Source organism: Gambusia affinis, linkage group LG21, assembly GCF_019740435.1.
Source record: "Gambusia affinis linkage group LG21, SWU_Gaff_1.0, whole genome shotgun sequence".
In the NCBI taxonomy this organism is placed as follows: Eukaryota; Metazoa; Chordata; class Actinopteri; order Cyprinodontiformes; family Poeciliidae; genus Gambusia; species Gambusia affinis.
This window is the reverse complement of record NC_057888.1, coordinates 12,142,508-12,163,348: the sequence shown is the minus strand read 5'-3', so window position 1 is coordinate 12,163,348 and position 20,841 is coordinate 12,142,508. Positions and strand designations below refer to the sequence as shown.

Below are 20,841 nucleotides of genomic sequence, written 5' to 3'. Positions count from 1 at the left end.
ATTACAGCGACCTCTGGCGTTTGGGATGAACAGCACTAAGCAACATATTCTTCATTTCTTCTAAAGTCATGACATGTCTCAGCTTTCTCAAATTACTTTAGCCTAAATACACTAATTGTAGTGAACTTGAAGAAAGCAACAGAAAATGCTGTCCAAAAACAACCGTGGCAATCCAGCTGACCTAAAACAAGAACATTTAGTTTCATTTAATTAAAGATAGTAAGGAGAAAGAGAAAGGTCATGCATATTTTTAAGCAGCTTATGTGAATATCTGGTATCAGTACAATGATGCAACAATTCCTAATATGCAGATGTAGTGCACAAACATCTGCTTAGTTACAGAAAAGCAGACGCAAAACACATAATATATATACACATTTATTTGTTATTCTGCATAATGCTAGTAGATGTAATGGGGAACAATGCGCTACAGAAATGTTGACAAACATGTACCATAACAAACTGTTCTATGGTCACATAATTGCTTGGACTACAACATGCATACAAAGATGTCACTTTGTACAGAAACAGTCTGTAGCTCAGAATATGTCTAATGATAATGTCATCTCAAAGCTGAATGGAGAAAAACAAATAAAAAAATAATAATGTAAGAGGCATAATATACACATACATAAGAACAAAACAATGTTGCTTTATGCATTTTTGGGGAGGACGGCTTGGCAAGCACAAGTGATCGACACAGACAATAAACATTCTCTCAGAGAAAATAAAGACATAATTTCCACTCTGTACAGCATCACTAATCAATGTGCTGTTATGAGACACTAAGACAGAGCATGGTCTTTTCGCTGTCAGCCTGCAGAATTCCTCTCCACAGAAATTTTATTCCACTAGGATATAACCGATCAATTCAACTCCCTTTGTTTCTCTACTCTGTTATAATGAAGGATTATTCAGGGCTAACACAGACACGTGATTATCACAAACAAGAGATGAAGGGGGGGAAAGCACAGGTATAGAATTAACAAGCTTCAACATGAGGGTTATCATCAAACGTTCATTCATAAAAGAAAACAACAAAAACAACCAACACTGACCGTGGATTTGACATCAGAGGGAACCAGAAACATCCAAGTCTCCAATAATGCATCATTCAATTCACAAAGATAACTCCATGAGGTCTTGCAAATCTCTGAATACTGAGTCAGATTATGCTACGTTGGGCATACAGGTTAAAAAATAAAAAGCATATGCAAAAAAGAAATCCCCGATTGAAACGGTTTTCAAAAACATTTAACTGGACACTTTTGCTTCCTTTACACGACTTTTCTTTAACCCAATGATTGCCTTTGCTGAATCACACCAGGTGGGCAAAGTCTGTAAAGCTGTAGAGAATGGAACAGTAGACAATGTACAGTGCACTGCAAAGGTATCCATAGTCCTTGAATCTTTTCACATTTGAGCACATTACAACCACAAACCGCAATATATTTTAGGTGAATTTATGTAGCAACACAAAGTGTTAGATGAAGGTAAAGCAGAAGGAAAGCACAGACCTACAGTACACAAAAAATAATAAAAATGTGGATCTCGGCAGTTCTTGCAGAGTTACCATGGGGCCCTTTTATCCTTCGCTGATTAATGGTCTCTTTGCCTAACTGTGTCTTGCTCTTTCTGTTTTAAGATAATGGATTGAATAGTGCGCCATGAAATTTTCAAAGCTTGCAAAGCTTTGGAATATTGCTTTTATGAAACCAACTTTGCTCTAAGCTTCTCCCCCTGACCCATTTGCTTTGCTCCTTGGTCTTCATGAGGCAGTTTGTTTGCTAGTATCATCTTAATAAACCTTTGAGACCTTCATAGAATTGTTGGACTTATACCGAGACTGAATTACACACAGGTGGACAGCATTTAATAATTGGATATCATATTATAGATAAATATACTGAAGTTTGTGGCTGTAATCATAAAAAACTATTGAAAAAATTCAAAAGACATATCCACTTTTGCAAGGCACTGCAATCTGATGGATGGCTATAGACACTCATTGTCACTCCTTTGCTCATTACTGAAGGCTAATGGAGATGAATATTCAATGTGCTGCACAGAATTATCCATGATGAGGGATACATATTGCGGCTCCTTTATATAGCAGCCAGGACATTGACATTAATTTGACAACAGCTTTGAAAAAGTACAGAAATAGAGAGTTTGACACTAGTTGTTAAAAAGAAAAAGAAAACAACACAAACAACAAATCATTTATCCAATGAGAACATCAGAGATTTATAGAAAACCTGAGAACTCAATAACATTACTTGTATCTGTTACATAAAGACCTGATTTCTCCTATAAAATTAGATTTTTCTGTACAGTGCTATATGAACAAAGCAAATGACTTGCTGCCTTCTCATAAACAGAGGTCTTATGAAAAGGTGGGCATCATTTCAACCACCATATGGCAGGAAATTGTGGTCATGCTCCGTTTTTTTGGTTTAGAAAAAATAGAATCATTCTTAATTCACAAAAAACACAAAATACTGCTTGTGGCGACTAAAATTAGATCAGGTTATTATTATTTGAACAGCTATATAAAAGGCCCTGGTGGTCAATTTGGATCCATTTACCCACAAATATTAAAATTTGAGGTGTGTTGATACCTGGCATTAAGGTGCTTGTGACAGCAATTTATGTGTATAATATAAAATCAAAACTTTAATTCCCATTTGCATTGTTTTTGATAGATTCTGGTAGCTGCAGCAGTGTTTCACCACCATATGAAAGATAAAACATTTGAAAAATACAGGTCATTTCTGCCTGTACACTTACAAATTCCCATTGACAGAAAATAAAGTGCCACAATTCTTGGCCTGCATAGATTGCAGTATGCGGTATTGCACATTCCACAACTTTCTGTGAAAAAAATAAAAATAAAGACATGGTGATCATAAATAGGAAAGAAAAAAAAGAAAAAGAAAACTAACAACTCACCCATGTCCTTCCTCTCACTGCAATTCAAATTTGTGCGGCTCAAACTCACTCATACAGACACATCGAGACAATGTACATGTTTCTAGCAAAAAAATAAATAAAATGCAATCAAAGGCAACATCAACAGATATTTTCAGTCAGTGTAAAACAATCGTGAGAAGACAAGAGACAAAAAGAGAGAAAAAAGTACTCCATTGGATTTAAGGTTGACTGAAAAACGTAATAAATTACAGTCTAAAACACCACAAATAAATAATGAGGGGAAAAATGGCATAAACCGATTAGCTAGATCGGCTAAAGTTGCAGGAGACATTAGGATGCAGGGGAGGTAAGACAATGTACTCAATGCAGTTAAACGAACCATAAGCAACAAATACAACTCTAGTTATAAGATGTTTTTAATAGATGATATGATGCAGCTGAGATAGATAAAAGCTTGTAAGTGTGCTTAATTTGGTCCACTGGTATTAGGAAGAATACTGTTGCTTTATGTTACAGTCAATATCCTATAAATTGGCATAAATACTAATATTTAGTGATGCAATCCTCTGAAATATGTTGTCAACTTCCAAACTCTGGTTTTTGACCTGCCCATACCAATTTTAGCTGATTCTGATTTTTCTATAAGAACCAGATTATTAGAAGATACAAGAACAGCAGTCAAAACATACTTTTCTATCTTTCCTCCTGTCAGTCATTGTTTTTTTTTTATTATTATTTTTGAAGCAGAGGCAACGGCACACTGCTATGTGAGAGAGAAGTCACAATAAAACAGGATTTTACGATTATTTTAAAGCAAAGCCAAAAGAATTGTGGAAATGACCTTTTAAGTTGTCTTTAGATTAGCGACTAGTGCAGTTAGCATTTATAAAACACCATATTATGTGTGTATTCCCTGGGTAATGAAGATTTTTAGTTTAGAAAAACTGCCAACTTTTCTAAATCAAATGTTCCATGACAGACAGGCTGAAAGTTCAAACAATAAAACAGAGCACCCAATGTGCTCTGTTCAATCTTTCTGTTATCTGCTGAAGTTTAACTCTCTCTTGCTCCCTTGTAGCAGCCTAAATGATTTGTCGCCATCTCTGGGCATATCACAGAGAGTACAGGTTTTTTTTTTAAAGAGCTTCCTTCATCTATTGGCTTTCTTTGACTTTACTCTCAAGTAACTGAGTATTTTCCAATTACAGCTTTAACACCAAATAGTGTTCTTTTCCTTGATCCCTGTAGCACTTGGTATGAGGTATTCGCTACTCAAAAAATATTTCAAAAGTAAAAAATAATGTGGTTTCAGTCAACGGCCAATTTTATAATGCATCTCTATTAATATTTATGCATTTATCTGTATTATTGACATTTTTCTGAAATATTCTTATATGATTTTTTTTATTTTGTGATGTCTAATCCTACAAAATTTATATTATATTGATTCTTAAGTCTACTTAAAGATGTATATAACGTGTTGTCAGAGAGTGAATACAATTCTTAGAAGTGATTAGGACCGAATCTAAAACTGGTCCCCTACTGATGATCCTGCATTAAACATTTTTTTCTGTGTTTCCAGTTTTACTGGTTATATACATATTTGGCATCTGCAGTACAGGGGTTATGTGCTTCAGGTGAATAGAGGTGTCTTGAATGTAGAGACTGGATATCTGGATGATTACAAAACTAGAAGCTGAAAAGGTGCTATGAAAACCCAAAGCAATAATGTCAGTATTACAGATTGAAACATCATTTGCACTAAGAGAAAAGGAAAAGAAAGACATTACAGGATTCATCATGGGAACACTTTGCATTTCCACATCAGGTAATGATATGTTTTTTTTCTTTAGTTTTTTTTTTTTTTTTTAATATAGATCGCTACAATGCCAACACCCACTCTCATGGCTGTTGATTCAATCCACCACATCCTTTTTCACATTACAAATGTTTGTACCTTCTGTCCTTTGCTGTCCTGTGCATTGTCATTGCCTTGCATGTTGTTGTATTTACAGTGGAGTGCTTTCAGCAAACTAAGCACCATAAAATATCTGTCTTTGTTTAAATGCATGCTTTGTACAAATAAGTCTGTCTTTGCATTTCCCTTGCAAGAAAAAGAGGAATTTTTTTTACGTTGGGAGAACTTGTGTCTGCATTAGACAACAAATTCCCCATACCTCCAGAGCCTCTTTTTTGTTTCGTTGAACTCACTGTTTACTCCAGTGTCTCTCTCAAAACTGCACAAAGAACTGCAGTTTCCGATTCAGCAATACACAACAACACAAGTAAAAGAGAACTTGTCATGCCATGCAAAAGTATCTTCCTGTCAGACTGCACCAAGCCTTTTTCTGCTGCTTCCCCACATGCCAGGGCTGAGGTTGTTTTAGGTCTAGCTCTCCCTGTTGCTCACATGCTTGTTTCACAGGTTGGAGAGAGGCTGCCATCTCCAGGTATCAGGTGGATGTCAGATGATGTAAATATGTGATTCTCTACTTTGTGTCCACCTGAGTTGTTGCCTTGGGAGCAATTTTGTGCTGCTGTTTCGGGTGACAAGAGTGCAACTGCAGCGCCAGCTTCCTCCATAAGTTGTTTCTCCTCCTGGTTGTCTGTGGACTGATCATCATCAGGTGGGGTATCTACTAATAGTTTCTTAGGGGAGAAGCTGCAGGGGCCCTCTAATGTGACTGGGATAAGCTCTTCCGAACTGGGAATAAGTGGTGACGTCTCTCCCGTTGGAGACTCATCTCCCAGGACACTTGAGCTAACATCTCCAGGTGAGGTGGTGCTAGGCGGAGTAATAGGACCTTCATTGGAGGATTTGCTGAAGTTAGTCTTCAACCCTTTTGTTTTTGGAGAATTATTTTCAGATGGAGAGCTTTGGGTTATCTCCACAGCACTGTTAAAGCATTTTTCTTCCTCTGTACGTAAGTCTGATCCATCACATGGGTTGTGAGATTCATAGAAGTCATTATCAGTACACCTCAAGTGGCTAAAATTCAAAAGCGGTGGAATTGTGGGGTGTCTGATCTCATATAACCCATCATCATCACCAGCCTGGTTGAAACCCTGGTTTATGCACTCTGCTGGACAGCTGGCTACATTGTCTTTCAAAGAATCTCTGACTTCCCTCATTTCAAGTAGCACCTCTTCCTTTAATGTGGAGTCAGGGCTGAGAGATTTCTTTGGCGATCCAGGGATAGTCATAGTTGTGCTCAGAGTGCTCATGGAACTTGTGGTGTTCAGATTCGTGAAGGATTGGGACTTGGTCATCTGGTTGTACATTTCCTCCAATTTCTGAACGTTAAGGTGCTGTGGGGTCCTGCTTATCCGATGCTGACTTCCAGTGGTGGTGATGGTTATACCATGGGGTGAGCTTTGAGGTCCTAACTCTGGGTTTCGTTTGTCTGGAGATCTGAGACTGCTCTCAGAAGTGGCATGCCTGGTGGAGCTACCCAAACGGCTTGGTGTAAGGTGATTGTCCAGGGAAGTTTTGTCCTCTCCTTTCTCTACCACCACATCCAATATTTCCATACTACGAGCAAAGGCATCTTTTAGGTTCATTGATACGATGCTGCCATTCCTCTTGGCTCTCTCCAATGCCTCCCTCCTCTTGATGGCTTTCTCTTGCCTCTTCTGCTCCTTATAAAATTCTGAGAAGTTGTTGACAATTATAGGAATTGGTAGGGCAATGACTAGAACCCCTGCAATACAGCAGAGTCCACCAACAATCTTTCCAAGTAAAGTCTGTGGGTAAATGTCCCCATAGCCCACGGTAGTCATTGTAATGGTGGCCCACCAGAATGAGGCAGGAATACTTGTGAATTTGGTGGCATCTTCATCTTTCTCAGCAAAGAACACCAAACTGGAAAATATCATGATGCCCATGGCAAGAAATAATATAAGCAAGCCCAGCTCATTGTAGCTCCTTCTCAAAGTGAACCCTAGAGACTGGAGCCCTGTAGAGTGTCTGGCCAACTTCAAGATTCTCAATATTCTCATGATTCTGAATATTTGTACTACACGGCGCACATTTTGGAACTGTAGCACACTCTTGTTGGATTCTGTTAGGAAGATGGTGACATAGTAGGGCAGGATGGCCAGCAGATCAATGACATTCAGTGGGCCTTTAAAGAACTTCCACTTGTTCGGAGAGGACAGGAAGCGTAGGAGGTATTCCATGGTGAACCATGCGATGCAAACAGCCTCCACATGGGCCAGCTGAGGGTTATCATTGGCTTGACCAAACTCGTCCATGACCTGAAGCTCTGGTAAGGTGTTGAGAGACAAGGCGATGGTGGACAGAACGATAAAGAGGATTGATATTATGGCGAGAATCTGAAATGAGAGAGGAAAACAAGATAAAATGTAAATAAATCCAATCACCAACTTCTTACAAAAAGAGGATACATTAAAGAAGATTAAAGAAATAAACACATCAAACTCATATAATCAGCCAAAATAGCTCTGCAGTCTTTGACTTTGTCTCTCACAGTCAACATTTTGTGACTCAGTTGGCAGATCACAATAGCATTCACAATCAGAGGAATCTGCTTTGCATTAATAGACAGGGAAAAAAAAGATGCATAAAGAAAGCTTGAATGTCTTAAGAGTGAATGATGTGAATGTAGTGAAGCGTGTCTTTGCTTGAAAGACACCTTGGAGGCGTTCCTGAATACAGATGAAAAATCCATTATACATACAAAAATCTCACCCTGTTGCCCTAAAGGTTTTAATTGTGTCTGATAACTATGTTAATCTATTTTGATTTATTTTGGTTCTGCTCCACCTGTGTGGCCAGTGGTGATTATAAAATGTGACAAATTATAACTCATGATTAAATGAAAATACCTTCCTGCACATAAGCGCAATTGCTTACAGTAGACTGTAAGATAAATATTAAAAGACTCTTCGAAATGGTCAAAGAATGAATAAAATCTCATCTTGTTGAATGCAAACTGCTGCATAGTCAGTACTATGGCCAAGAACTAGACAGTGCAAGTTCATATCCACTAATGTTAGTTATACTTTATTAACCTATAAAGCAATGAAATCATTAAGTAACAAAAGTAACCCTTTCACCAGCCACATGTAGAGATCAGTTGGCACATTTTCAGTCACACTACTTTGACAGTGGGCAATGTTATAATTTCTACATTTATTCAGAGAAATTTTGTTTGAGACAGTAGAATAAACCCATAATAATCTTTTAAACTCCTGCCGGTCACAGTAATGTTTCTTGTTTCAATTTTAGAAAAGAAATTGCACACTTCACATCTGAAATCATTGCTCAGACAACCATTTTTCATTGTGGGCTCAGTTGTAAAAGCTAAGAACATCTGGCCTAGAGGTCGGCATGGGGTGAGATTAAGTGGCAGCACTTATCTATACCGGGATTTATTGACAGCGATTGATTAAAGCTGGCCCCAGATGTCTTGTCTAGTGTTTGAGATATATAAAATGAGCAATCAAGTGAGGGAGGAGGATTGCTTTTGAATGTCACTTCACATGAGACAAGCTGAATTTTTCATCCAGAACTCTGCTTTATACCCGGCTACTTGCCAAGCCACAGGGATTAGTTGACGTCCATTTTTCTCTTAACTCATCTCTGCTGGTCTCTCTGTCCCGACCCCCAAAGGTGAATAGTTTCCATCCTACAGTAAGGGAAGCACTGCAGTATAACTTCTACCAAAATCCACCACACGTAAAAATTTGCATACTTTTGTGCAAAGTCCTCTGTGACCTGTGCAATAAAAAACCTATTAAAGTCTAATGGAGAGAGATTGAAGAGCCTCAGTCACGTCACCCTGAATACAAATCACAAACCACATTTAGCTGCAGAACACACAGATGATCCTACATAAATTTATGCTCAGAACTTTTGAGACAATTACATAATCTCCTCTGAAAATTCATTAAATTAGCTGCTATTAAATTGTAATATAAGTGGAAGCTTAAGTATTTTAGAACGTTTCAAAACCAGACATTTCAGAGATATTTCAACTATCCATTGAAATGAACCAAGAATGGTAAATGTCTTCTCTCAAATGAAGTAAAGAATAAAAAATTCAATGTCTTCAAAAAGTACTCATACACCTTAAACTTTTTAGCCATTGTACTGCATGACAGTAGTATAAATCTTCAGCTTTATTTCACTGGCTTTATTTATGTGACAGATCAAAATCAAAGGAACCCCCTGATGTGAAAATGAGAAGAAAAAAAAAATATGGCATACAGATTTGCGACATTTAAAAACCATAAATTAACTTGAATATGTGTCCAACCACCTTGATTTGGGTGCCACTAAATCAAGGTAATTCAACAACAATACATATGTAAAAGCGTTCCACGTACAAATAAATCTGCCTAAACATTATGTGCTTATCTCTTTTACTTTGCGTAGATAGTTACCAGGATTTTAAAAGAAATGTTCTGCCCCTGTGCAGAGTCAGAAAACATCACAAGATTTCTGGCTGCATTAAGTTCAGGCATATGATTAGCTTTCGCAAGGCACTGTGTAGAAAAGTCAGCATGATGGCTCAGCAGAGGAAGTGTTATCACTAAATGCTGGTCCTGATTAGGTTAAACCAATTAGCAGCTAAGAGAGGCAAACCAGGCAGCGCTGGCACAGAGCTGAAGAAAAAAATGTGGAGTCATGGTAAGGACACGGCTCACATCCACAGCCCCCTGAAACTTTTTGGCAAGCTCGTTAGAAGCTCATGTCTGGTTGCCAAGTTACTCAGATGGCCTTCACGGGTGTTTCTAAGTATGGAGAAAAGAAATACAAGCAGGAAACATTCTGGGTAAAATCATACATGCTCACAATGCAGATTTTTCACATAATGTACGACACGCTTTGCAGTATATTAAAGCACTCATTTCTGAGAGACCAGCTTGTCTTTATGATCTCTACTAATAAAAGCTTCACAGGGGACACTTAAAAGTGCAGAATGACCAGATGTGGGCCACCTAGGGACTCATCTGGCACACATATTCACCCCTTTTCCTCACCGATATTGGCGCTGGTGTGTGGGGATGAACAGTCCTGAGGTGACTTGCATTAACCTGTGCTGTAACTGAGTGGGAGTAGTTAAGAGGATCAATTACTCAGTCTCCTTCCCGCCCCCCACCCCTTGATTTGCATGTGCTGCAGCATTAAGAATAGCATCAAATGGCGTGCATGGTGGATTAAAAAGAAAAAAAAAACAAAAAAAGGAGATCAGCAAAGTCACTCAGCCTGAGGGTGACCTGCAGGATGAGGGCTGAAAGAGAGAGGAGACGGAGGAAGATATTAGATATTTGATTGAGCTTGACAATCTGTGGCGTTATTTTCTTGCCAGGAGTTCAAAGAGTAAAACCACCTTTTGATCTCTATGCAACTCTGTTGTGTTTTCCACTAACTGCTTAATCTAGGGAGCACCTTAAATTAATTCATCATGCTTATTTTTCTCTAATAAAGACGTAACTCAGATTAAAGTCTCTTTCCCACTGTCTCTGAAATGTTCCTCTCATGGTGAGAGGGAAAAGTCACAGTCAGGTCGGGGACAGGCTGGTCATGAGACCTGATTGGCTTAGACAGAATGGAAATGTTCTCAGATGATTAGGTTGTGTGCACCGTGCCTTAATTGTCCATGACCACTTTAGCCGCTGCACTTCCTCTCTACCTACTGCACCGCAGCAGAGACTGCTTTGCACGGAGAGCTGGGTTATGTTGAGATTTAAAATATGAAGCAGAAGACAGATGGACACAGAAAGGGAGATTTTTTTTGCAAGTCACACGGCTTAGTTTTACACAACAATCTGATGAGTTTCCCTTAATACTTTACTCTTTTACTCTTGAGCGTTTTGTAAAACACAGATATCTCAAGAAGTCCCTAGCAAAATTGTACATTTTGTCATGTTGCAACAAAATTGTAATGTAATAAAATTAGGAGACAATCGTGAGATGGAAAGAAAAATGATTTTTAAGTAAAATCTAAAAGACATTGTATGCATCTGTACCGTGACTACACAATTCTACCGAGTAAATATCCTCAGATATAAGCTCTGTAGTTTAGATTAGAACAGCCAAAGAGAATGCCAGGACTGTCCTTGCAGAAGAAAAGCACAAAACTGTTTATTTAAACCGAGATAAAATCGCCCTAAAACGCCTTCAACTTTCATTTAGGAGTTTCAGAGTAAAGAACTGTAAAAATATGAATGCACACAAGCCTTTCCTGATTCCGTTTTGTAAAACATTCAGAAAATCCCTATCAGATATAAGAATTAAAAATTTTTACACGTACTGGATAAGGAGTGGATCTGACTTAGCCACCATCACCATAAGCTGTCTTCTTGATGCTGTTAGTACTATCCCTCAGCTTCTTAAAAAGTGTTAAGAGGAAGTGTAGTGATCTGGAAGGGAAAACATGCAAGAGTCGCTGTGCTAAGAGCCCTCTCAAGTGTCTCTTCACCACCTTTTCAACCAGCTGTCATCTCTAATCACAAATCTTCAAATGGCAAATATCATTCCTTTCCTTCTTCTTCAAGACCTTAGTGCTGCTCAATGGCAGCACTAATTCCTCTAGAAGTGTCCTGTCATTAGTGACAGCGCAGTGGTCGCCTTTACAATTCACTTCTTGGAGCATCGTCCCTGCCTCCTTCTCTCTCAGGATGAGGAAAGGTCGTGAGAAAGAAAACACACTGCATCACACTGATGATCCGTCTGCCACCTCTGATAATGTAATCGATTGTGTACACATCGGATTCTGGAAGCTGAGCAAAGAGCCCCTATAGATACTGTGCCTGTTCTCAGACCTCTTATGGAGGTCCACCTCTGAAGTCCACACTCTCCCCTCTGGGCACGTGCATCTTCAATTTGTGTGGGACAAATCGACTGAATCTTCAGGTATGATAATTGTTTTTTGCTGGAGAATCAATCCAAGTGATTATGGCTATGCTAATGAAGATTGATCCCAGGACCTCTGTGGTATTTCATTACTTCTGGGACTATCTCTTTTAGTGTGATGGCATTGTCAAACCATGCACAGCTGTGGGTCTGCATGATCAGTAATGTTCTGCTTACTAAACAAAATTAATTATTTTCTCTTGAGGTACAACTTGGACTTGAAGTCTAAAATTTCCATTCATACACCGGATACATGCTCTCTAGTCTACTTAATGATTCAGTAAGTTAACTAGCTGAAGGTTGACTTTCCAAATTCAGTCAAAGTTAAAACTTGAATTTTTAACATGTTTACTTTTTATTACAGTTAGCTAAACATGTAAAAAAAACTGTGAGCTGTGGTTAATTATGATGAAAGTACATGATGAATATCCAATAGGATTATAAATAAGAAAACTAGTACAAATGTGAGCAAAAGCATGTTTTATTTGAAATGATCCAAAGTCATTTAATACCGAGTTCAGTTTGAGACTCCTCTGTGTGGTCATTCTTATGAAGCTACAATAAACATGAACAGCTAGTTATAGCCCACTGTCTGTGAAAGTCTTAATAGTAATGCACCATTAAATCAGCAAATAATCCAACTCATCAATGGTACCAACTTATTTGGCAGCATTATATGCAATAACAAAATGAATTGATTTGAATTGCGGGAATAAATGTCTGTCACTTCATTCTATCTCCATCAAAGTGGATAAGCAATCCAAGAAAACAGACCAAGCTATCAGGAGATGTTCAAATTACTAGATATGTAATTTCTTATTACTTATTAGGTTTATTTTATAATTTTTTTTAATTAGTAGTATTCTCTAAGGGCAGCTGTAGCTTCAATGTACAAGTAAAGGCCATTTACAATAACATTTATAGAGTTTGTGATGTTCCATTACAAAAATCTATTACAATCAGCGGGTCAGGCTTCAGAGAAAAACAGAAGATGTCATTGGCCTTAAAAAGTCTAAATGGTGTATCTTCATTGGCTCAACAGTGTGGAAAAAGTTTGAAAGTATCCAAGAATAGCAAGGTATGAATCCCATGTCTAATATAAGCCATTACTAACAATTACTGATAGCACTGAGCAAATGCGTCATTATTTTTCAGGAACCTGACTCATCCCTAAAGCCAGGCTTACAAAGCACGGATAGTTTGAGTATGACTTGCATGTATTGCTTATAAAGCGAGCTGATATTAATCAGTGACAAAGAGAGGAAGAACTCCTTGTTTTTCCATCCCACCATGTCAAGATTCTGCTGGCCAAGGGCCTTTACTGTGGCTCCTTTCCAAATACTTTACACACATGGTAAGAAAGAACTGGGTGGTTGTATCAAGTTGCCATCAACTTTTTATTTAGCAGATTCTCTGAGCTTCAGAGGGGTTTGGAAGGACGCCACAACCATCGCAATTTAGTTCTCAATTCTAAAGCTGAAAGTCAGTGGATAAAATAATTGGTTTCATAAAGAGATGGACAAAATTGGCTAAAAATCATCCACACAAATTACGTAAAACTGGAACAATATTAATGTTAGCTTGTCCCAGAGAGTTTGAAATGAAAAACTCAAATCGAATGAAGTCATTGCAGGATCCATCTGCCGTACTATCTTTGGAGACTCCAGGGGGAGTAAGGTGCAAGACAATTAATTCTTATTTCATGTAAATTATTGAGCCAATTTTGTACCTTTAACAGCAGCGCAGTCAGTAATTGCTGAGGATGTAACCCATCTGTCGCAGCATAACAGATTTGCAATACTCTGTCACTTGCCATTTATTTTGCCATCCGTCAAATAGATTATATTATTCACTTGGGACCCATAGTTAGCAGCATTGTCATGATCTGATTGAAGTTTGAGGGTCTGTCTCCATAGTGTGTATTTGGGGGGGGGCTTAAAATTGTGCAAAGCAACCGGTTTGACATGGTTTGTTGATCGAAGCGCAAATCCTTTCTGGTGCTTCAATATTATCTATGCTAAATGCTAACAGAAACCAGACAGATTTAACTAATGTTTTAGGCTGTGTGTGAGCATCATTCAGATGCTCAAATTAAAATGTTTTCCAAAATCCTCTTTAAAATCCTTCCACAACTCTCAAGGAAATTTTTAGATAATAAAAAGAAATATTTGTTTGTTGCTTACTCGTATGACACTACAGACAATGGAGAAAGTGGAGAAAGCAGAGACAAGTAGCGCAATTGTGGTTTGGGACCATTTGTTTTCAATATTGACAGGTGACCAGCTGGTGAGAAACTCAAAACTTTAATCTTTGTCCGATCAGTGAATGTACCACATTATGCGGGACAAGGTTCTAAATTCTTTGGAGTAGATTGCTGTTTTCACACAATCTTAGCTATCATTAGCATCAGGGAGGCAGCACAGAGATGTAAAATGATTTTTAAAAGAAAGCTGCACTTTCTACATATTGAGACATGTCTAGTATTCATTTAGAGTCGATAACAGGACAGAAAGGTGTTTTGTTCTTTTGAGCTTTCCACTTCTCTTATGCATATGATGGATCTAGAAATGTCAGCAGTCTTTGGGTTTTGGGTATGAATGTACATCTTCTAAAATTACAAATAAGGCGACTGCTCTTTTTGTAATGTTGTATTAAATAGAAATATGATTTCCATGCTATACTTTTAAATATATACATTTCTTTTGTCTTTTCCAAAAACTGTAAATGACTAAAATAGTTCAAAATTGTACAAGCAGTGGATATCTGAAATCAACTTCAAATCTCAAATCTCTGTGTATTATCTACCTATTACAAATATCTTTTGATTAGAGGCATGAAAGAAAGTAGACTGTATGCAATATTTTTAGATTCTGCATCCATTAATCTGTCGGGTTCACACAACCAAGCCTCCACACACACACGGACAGTTAGATTGTGTTAGCACAGGGTGCTCCATTACAATCTAGAGTAGCTTTTGACCCAGATGACAAGTCTGTGATTAGCAGGTAGAAACATCACATGCAGAAAATCCCATCTTAGTTGACAAGATGTACTGAAAATACCTGCAATCGTGTGAGTTTATGTGACACACCACCTAAATCTTTCTAATGTCAGCTCCAATTAAATCTAATGGTAGCACTGAAAGAAAATCACAGTGATTTTTTTAAGTGTTGGAAGGAGCAGACAGAGGAAAATGAATCCTCTAAGCTGCCTTCTAATCATAAATGCAACTTGGACTGTAAGATTTCTATGGGGGAAAATCTGCACAGGAGTAAAATACAGGATGAAGAAAATTTTAGTCCGTTCTGTCTGGTAAAGCTGACTGCAGTTGGCAGCTATGTTAATATGAATAAAACCAAACACAGAGATGTTTTTTTCAGGACATTGATTTTGTCTATGACAAATTTATTATGCGTAATTATTATGAGAAATAAGTTATGGGTGCTTAAAATTCATCTCAAGCAGCATCAGTCTTAGTTAGACTTAATTCTTTTTTATTACCAAGTTGTGATCCAGATTCCCAGCGATGCAGAAACTCAGACCTCACACATTCGAGCTTCAGAGCACTCCATCAAGACAATTTCAGGGAGACGCTGTGGCCGTTGCTGCCAAGTCGGAGAAGGTAGTGAATATAACCCCGAGGCAAACATTTTCTTGGCTGCAGCGAGGGTAGATTACAGAAAGCATTTCTCTGCTAAAACCAAAGCTAGAGACGGATCATGGTTATGTCTTTAATTCTTACACCAAGCATGCAGGTGTAAGAAACCTCCCTCCTGAGTCTAGCATGTACACCACTCTCTCCATTGAAAATGTGAATAGTCGTTTATCCAGTTCACCGCATATCACATATCAAATATTCAAATTAGGACAAACAAGAGAACATTGTGTTCATCGGTTAGTGTAATTTCTAAAATCTCTGAATCCAGATTTCGTGTAGAGTCAAATTATTTTTTTCTGCACATATTGTACAAATATATGTACAAATATATTGCATATATATTTGTACAATATGTACAAATATTGTATCTTAATAAGTACAGTTGGGTTTTCAAGACAAGTTGAAAAAAAAAAAAGAAAAACAAATTTACCGGTACATCACCACCCCAAGAATAGCATGAAAGTGTAGATAGATACTGCTGGACTCCACTCCAAATCCAGAATTTCCTAAATAATCATGCCTATAATGACTTCATTTGAAGCTGAAATAAAGACCTCAAGGATGCCCCATCCTTAATATATCACTTCAATAAAGCTATAAGAACAGATTTGATTACAGGTCAACAACAGTCTATTAATAGTATGCACAAAATAATGTGCTGGTGCTATTTCTTTCTCATTCTCAGCAAATTTGCAAATTAATTATAGAAATTCTTCCTATTCAAATTGGAGCAGAATGTTCCCACATATAATATGCAACTAACTTTATGTCAAAGAATAAACAGAATTTAAAGTTAGCATTGTGATTAGTCCTCGTAATATTGACGTTTTTAGCTACACTTCTGGCAAAAGGTACAATAGTAACTTGATTGTGGTACAAAGTAGCACTATGTGCCTAAAAAATATACAATATCCTCGCTGTAATACTTTAATTTTACAAAAACATGTGAAATCTATGTACAGAATTCTTTACTTTCTATTATTATGCACAATACATAAATGTGTAATAAAATCCCAATGGTAAACATTAATGCTTTAGAGTAAAATAAAACAGAATAGAAGAAAAGAATATAATACAATTGAAAAGAACAGAATAGAGAAGAAATATCCTTCATCATCTCACTGGGGAAATTCAGGTGTCACATCAGCAAATTAAGGTAAGTTGGGACATGCATATTCACACAAAGTTGACAAATATAAAACATAAGAGTAAGATACTGCAAAGTTTATTGTGACTCAGTGAATAAATTCAAGGTTTCTTTCTGTTCTCTTGCCACCATCTGCAGTGGAACTGCTTCGCCAATAACTTAGCTTTGCAATAAATCTTTCTCATGATACAGTAGTTATACTTCATCTATAAATATTCCCAGTTGACATCAATTTAAACTATGTCTTTTCACTGCTGGGTGTTTGAGCAAAAAAATCCAGTGAATGTGTGCATTTCTAGGGAGAACAAGCCTTCAGCACTCATGCCGTGAAGCTTTATTAACCTATATGAGCCTCAGAAATGCTTCTGAGAAGAGAGAACTCAAAGTAGACTATAGCTCCAACTTTCCCTGCTACAGAAATCACCATTTGTACATGCACATACACATGTAACTATATGAGCACAACAAAAGCACTGACAGGTGACGCAATTGGCAATAGTCATGTGGTTTCAAAGCTGTGTTCTACTTGGAAACCTTGTGTGCTGCCCTTCACGTGGATCTTACTTTGACACATGCCACCTATCGCAGCAGGAAAGCCCAACAATAAGTGTATTTATAGATGAATACTCCACATCTATATGCAAGCCTCTTGCAGTGCTTTGGAATGCATGAAAGATCATTAAACCAATACTCAGAGGCAATAACACCAGAAGAAAACAAATTAACCACAATGATCATTTTCTCATGTTTTGAGTAATTTTCATCCGCTTTCCTGCAGAGAAGTGTGGGTGTTCCTATGTGTGACAGAGGGGGAAAAAATGAGAGCAGTCAGCAGGGTTATGTATAATTACATCTTAGGGTGCTCCCTCCTGCGCCGGAGATGCCATAACCGACACTTTCTCAGTCCCAAGGAAGGACGAACTAACCCACATCACATACGTCTCAATATTTATGATGCTCTGAGCGCTGCAAATGTCTTACGGGGGAGTTCCAGAGCGTTCCTGTATGTATGCAGATAACGACACGAGCAAGATTTCTTACAAGCTCTCCGTGGTCTTACCCCTGAGTCTACAGATAACATCATCCGTCTAAGCTGTGGGAGGATGGGAAGGTGGGATAGTCGTGGTAAATACTCAGAAGTGCCTTTTTTTTTCCCCCCTTGTGAGGGGTGCTTTCCAGAAATTAACTCAAATAAGAGCCACATCTCCGGGGTGCTTTTCCTTCACAGATAAAAACTGGGAAAACCTCAGAGGAGAAGCTTGCTCTTCCCTGCACCTCCCACACACATATGCATAGAGAAGAGCGCACACAAAACACAGTGAGGCATAGTTTACAGATTTTCCTGCAATGTCTTTAATAGCTTGTACACTTTGTATGTTTTCTCTCTAAACTGCACACCATCCGATTCAACAGATGAAAAAAGTAGAGTGCCCCTTCTTCTAATTCCTCTGTTATCTTCAATGACTATGTGTCACCTTACTGTCTGATTCAAGCTGTGTAACCATGGAGATGTTTCCCAGCCCTGCTAACGCAAGTCCAGTGGAAAGAAGCTCTGAGATTTAAATACTGGATTTCCTGGTTTGCTAAGAGTTTTACTGACTTGTGCAGGAGCCCGTTGAGGAGCAGGATGGTGGCACAATGTGGAAGCAGAAACATCATCCTCTAACACCTTATTATACATGCAAAATCTATAATTACTTTTAAGAGTGTTTGGAAATGGACCAGTTACTCCTCAAATGTCCCATGAGGCGAGCTTCTGTCCACTAGAGGGAGCTGTTCCTTCCTCTCCATATGTGTAAGAAGGTTAGTTGAAGGTAGGGTGTGAGGGGGTTGGAGGGTTTCCTGCTAGGTTTTTGACACAAACAGAGTGATAATCCCTTGGTTACACCCTCTATCCTTCTCACAGAAAATGAAATATACACTTCTCTCTATCTCGCTCCCTCTCGCCCTTCCCCTCAACCCTTTGTTTCGAGACTGCTGGGAAATAGCAGTCACTGAGGACTCAGCTAATCCAAATTGAGAATAAACAAGAAAGATGAAAGAAAGAATGCACAACCCTAAACTCTTTCAGTGGCGGCATCCCTTGCATTCCTCAGAGCATCCATCTCAAATCTATCTTTATAGAACTTGTTCTCTTTGGTATTTCGTTACAATAAAATCCTTCTTCAAGGGATAGTTTGCATTTTTTGACAAGAGATTTAATGAAAATAATAGCAGTCAGGTTATCACTCAAAGTGGACACCATTCAGAGGACAAATGGGCAGTAGTATAAAATGCAACTTTCTCCTTGCCTCCAACGCCTAATTCATACCTCAAATGCCATATGGTACAAATTTTGTCACCTGCGTCTTGTTGCATGTGTATATCAATAACACTTTTGTACCTAAGCCAGTTATCTACTACGATTAAGATGCTAATGTTGATAACTTCTTGAAAGTGCAGCAATAACTGTCTCTCAGGAGATTTACCATTATAATTAATTTCTCAGTGCGTTAACACAAATATGCTACAGCAATCCAAAATCATAAACAAAAGCACAGTCCGGACTATTCATCCAGGCAAAACAAAACAAAAAATAAATAAAAAATCGGGCCACCGCGACTCTCATTTCAAGATGATTTGATACATTTATTACGACACACAAACGTGACAGACGACACAATATAAAGCATTCCACCCCAAAGCAATGCAAGGGTAGCTGGTAGTGATGACACACAGAACTGTTGAGGACATAAAGTGTCAGGCTCCCAATAATAAACGCAAGGCATCCAAATACATACTAGGTAAGTGATGAGTGTTTTTAATGGTCTATTTTCACATCAGGAGTAGTTAGAGACTTCTGTGTACCCTTTCATTTTGATGTGGTTGAATAAAAAATCCTTGCTTATTTTTATTTTGAGCTATTTTCATGAAAATGTAAGATACAGTCGCACTTAAGGGCAACTTAAAGAGACAGATGAAAGCTAACATACATGTGTGGACTGGGGGAGAAAGTACTTGAAGAGAGCTTGCAACACCATACCCAGGACCTACTTCTTACAACGTTCTTACAACATGTGCAACAACTCACTCTAAGATGTAGTTATTCTTTTTGTTGCTGTACTAAGACTCATACCAAAACATGATCCCAAAGCAAGGGATTTATGTGGACCAAATACACTAATGATACGGTTTCCTTTCTAATGATATTCACTCACACAATGTTTTCATGAATATATTCATGAGTGAGGCTGATGCGGGAGGGAAGATGAGACAAGCACCCGAGCCGCCTGGTGATTAAACAACTAAATAAACCCTCAAAGAACAGACAGCTACAACAACAAACACTAAGGCAACAAAAAATAACAAATGAGGAAATACAATGAAGAGCCACTGTTTATGAGATCACTCAGTCTTGTTGTTACTTTTTAATTCCCAAGCGCTTTGAGCTCCACACCGGCTTATATCTTATTTAAGTCATGTTTTATCACTTATACATAACTTTCTCCATGGAAGGTGAAAGAAGGTTGCCTAGCAAATGTGGTGTCATTGACATATTGACGCTTGTTGCCGTAACCATAGAAACTTGTGAATGAAATCCCTGGTTCTCATGTCTGGGAGGCAGCTGTCACCACATGGAAAATTTATTTCTCTCGCCAGTGAGATCTGACATTGCTTCTAAAAATAATTTTTGCACGTACGCTTGCAAAATTATACACCTTTAAGAAATTTCAGCAATCATCTCCGCTGGGGCAACCCCTTCTGGCTCAGAGCAATGCCTGTAGTTCTCTCCTTCACAATGCGCACTGATGTTTACTTTAGTAATGACTCATGCTGGATCATACTCTGTGGTTGTCAGTAACAAAAGAACAGCCAACACACAATAGAAATGTGACAATGAAAAAAAAAGTGGTATAAACGGCTGAGCAATTGAGCTCAATGCTGTTTCGTGGTCAAGGCAAGCAGGGGGAGCTGATAAGGAAACTGTAATAATGGAGAGTTTCACTGCTTTTGTTCCACAGCAGAGCACAGTGATCATCAGTGGGCTGGGGTGACTGTTTCCAAGACATTAGATTGAGACATGTCTATGTGTGTGAGAGCTGTTTTTATACATGTGTGTGTATACATCTGAGTGGGAGGTGTTGTGGTGGAGTCTGGGGGATATTGATAGCCTGTCTGTCCTTGGAAGAGTGCGATAGTTACGCCTCCAAGCTCTTCACGGGAGATTTGGTTTAATTA

General features: G+C 38.2%; 1 protein-coding gene across 6 annotated transcripts in view; it reads right to left on the bottom strand.

The window, feature by feature from the left end:
- Positions 1-394: 394 nt before the first annotated feature.
- The window catches only part of kcnb2b (potassium voltage-gated channel subfamily B member 2b), a 101,963-nt gene continuing 81,516 nt past the window's right edge, over positions 395-20,841 (bottom strand). For all 6 annotated transcript variants that reach the window (XM_044104641.1, XM_044104643.1, XM_044104640.1 and 3 more), the window contains one exon: positions 395-7,269. In XM_044104641.1, coding sequence (XP_043960576.1) covers positions 5,341-7,269 — 1,929 coding nt within the window. In that variant the 3' untranslated portion in view covers positions 395-5,340. The remainder of the gene's footprint in view (positions 7,270-20,841) is intronic.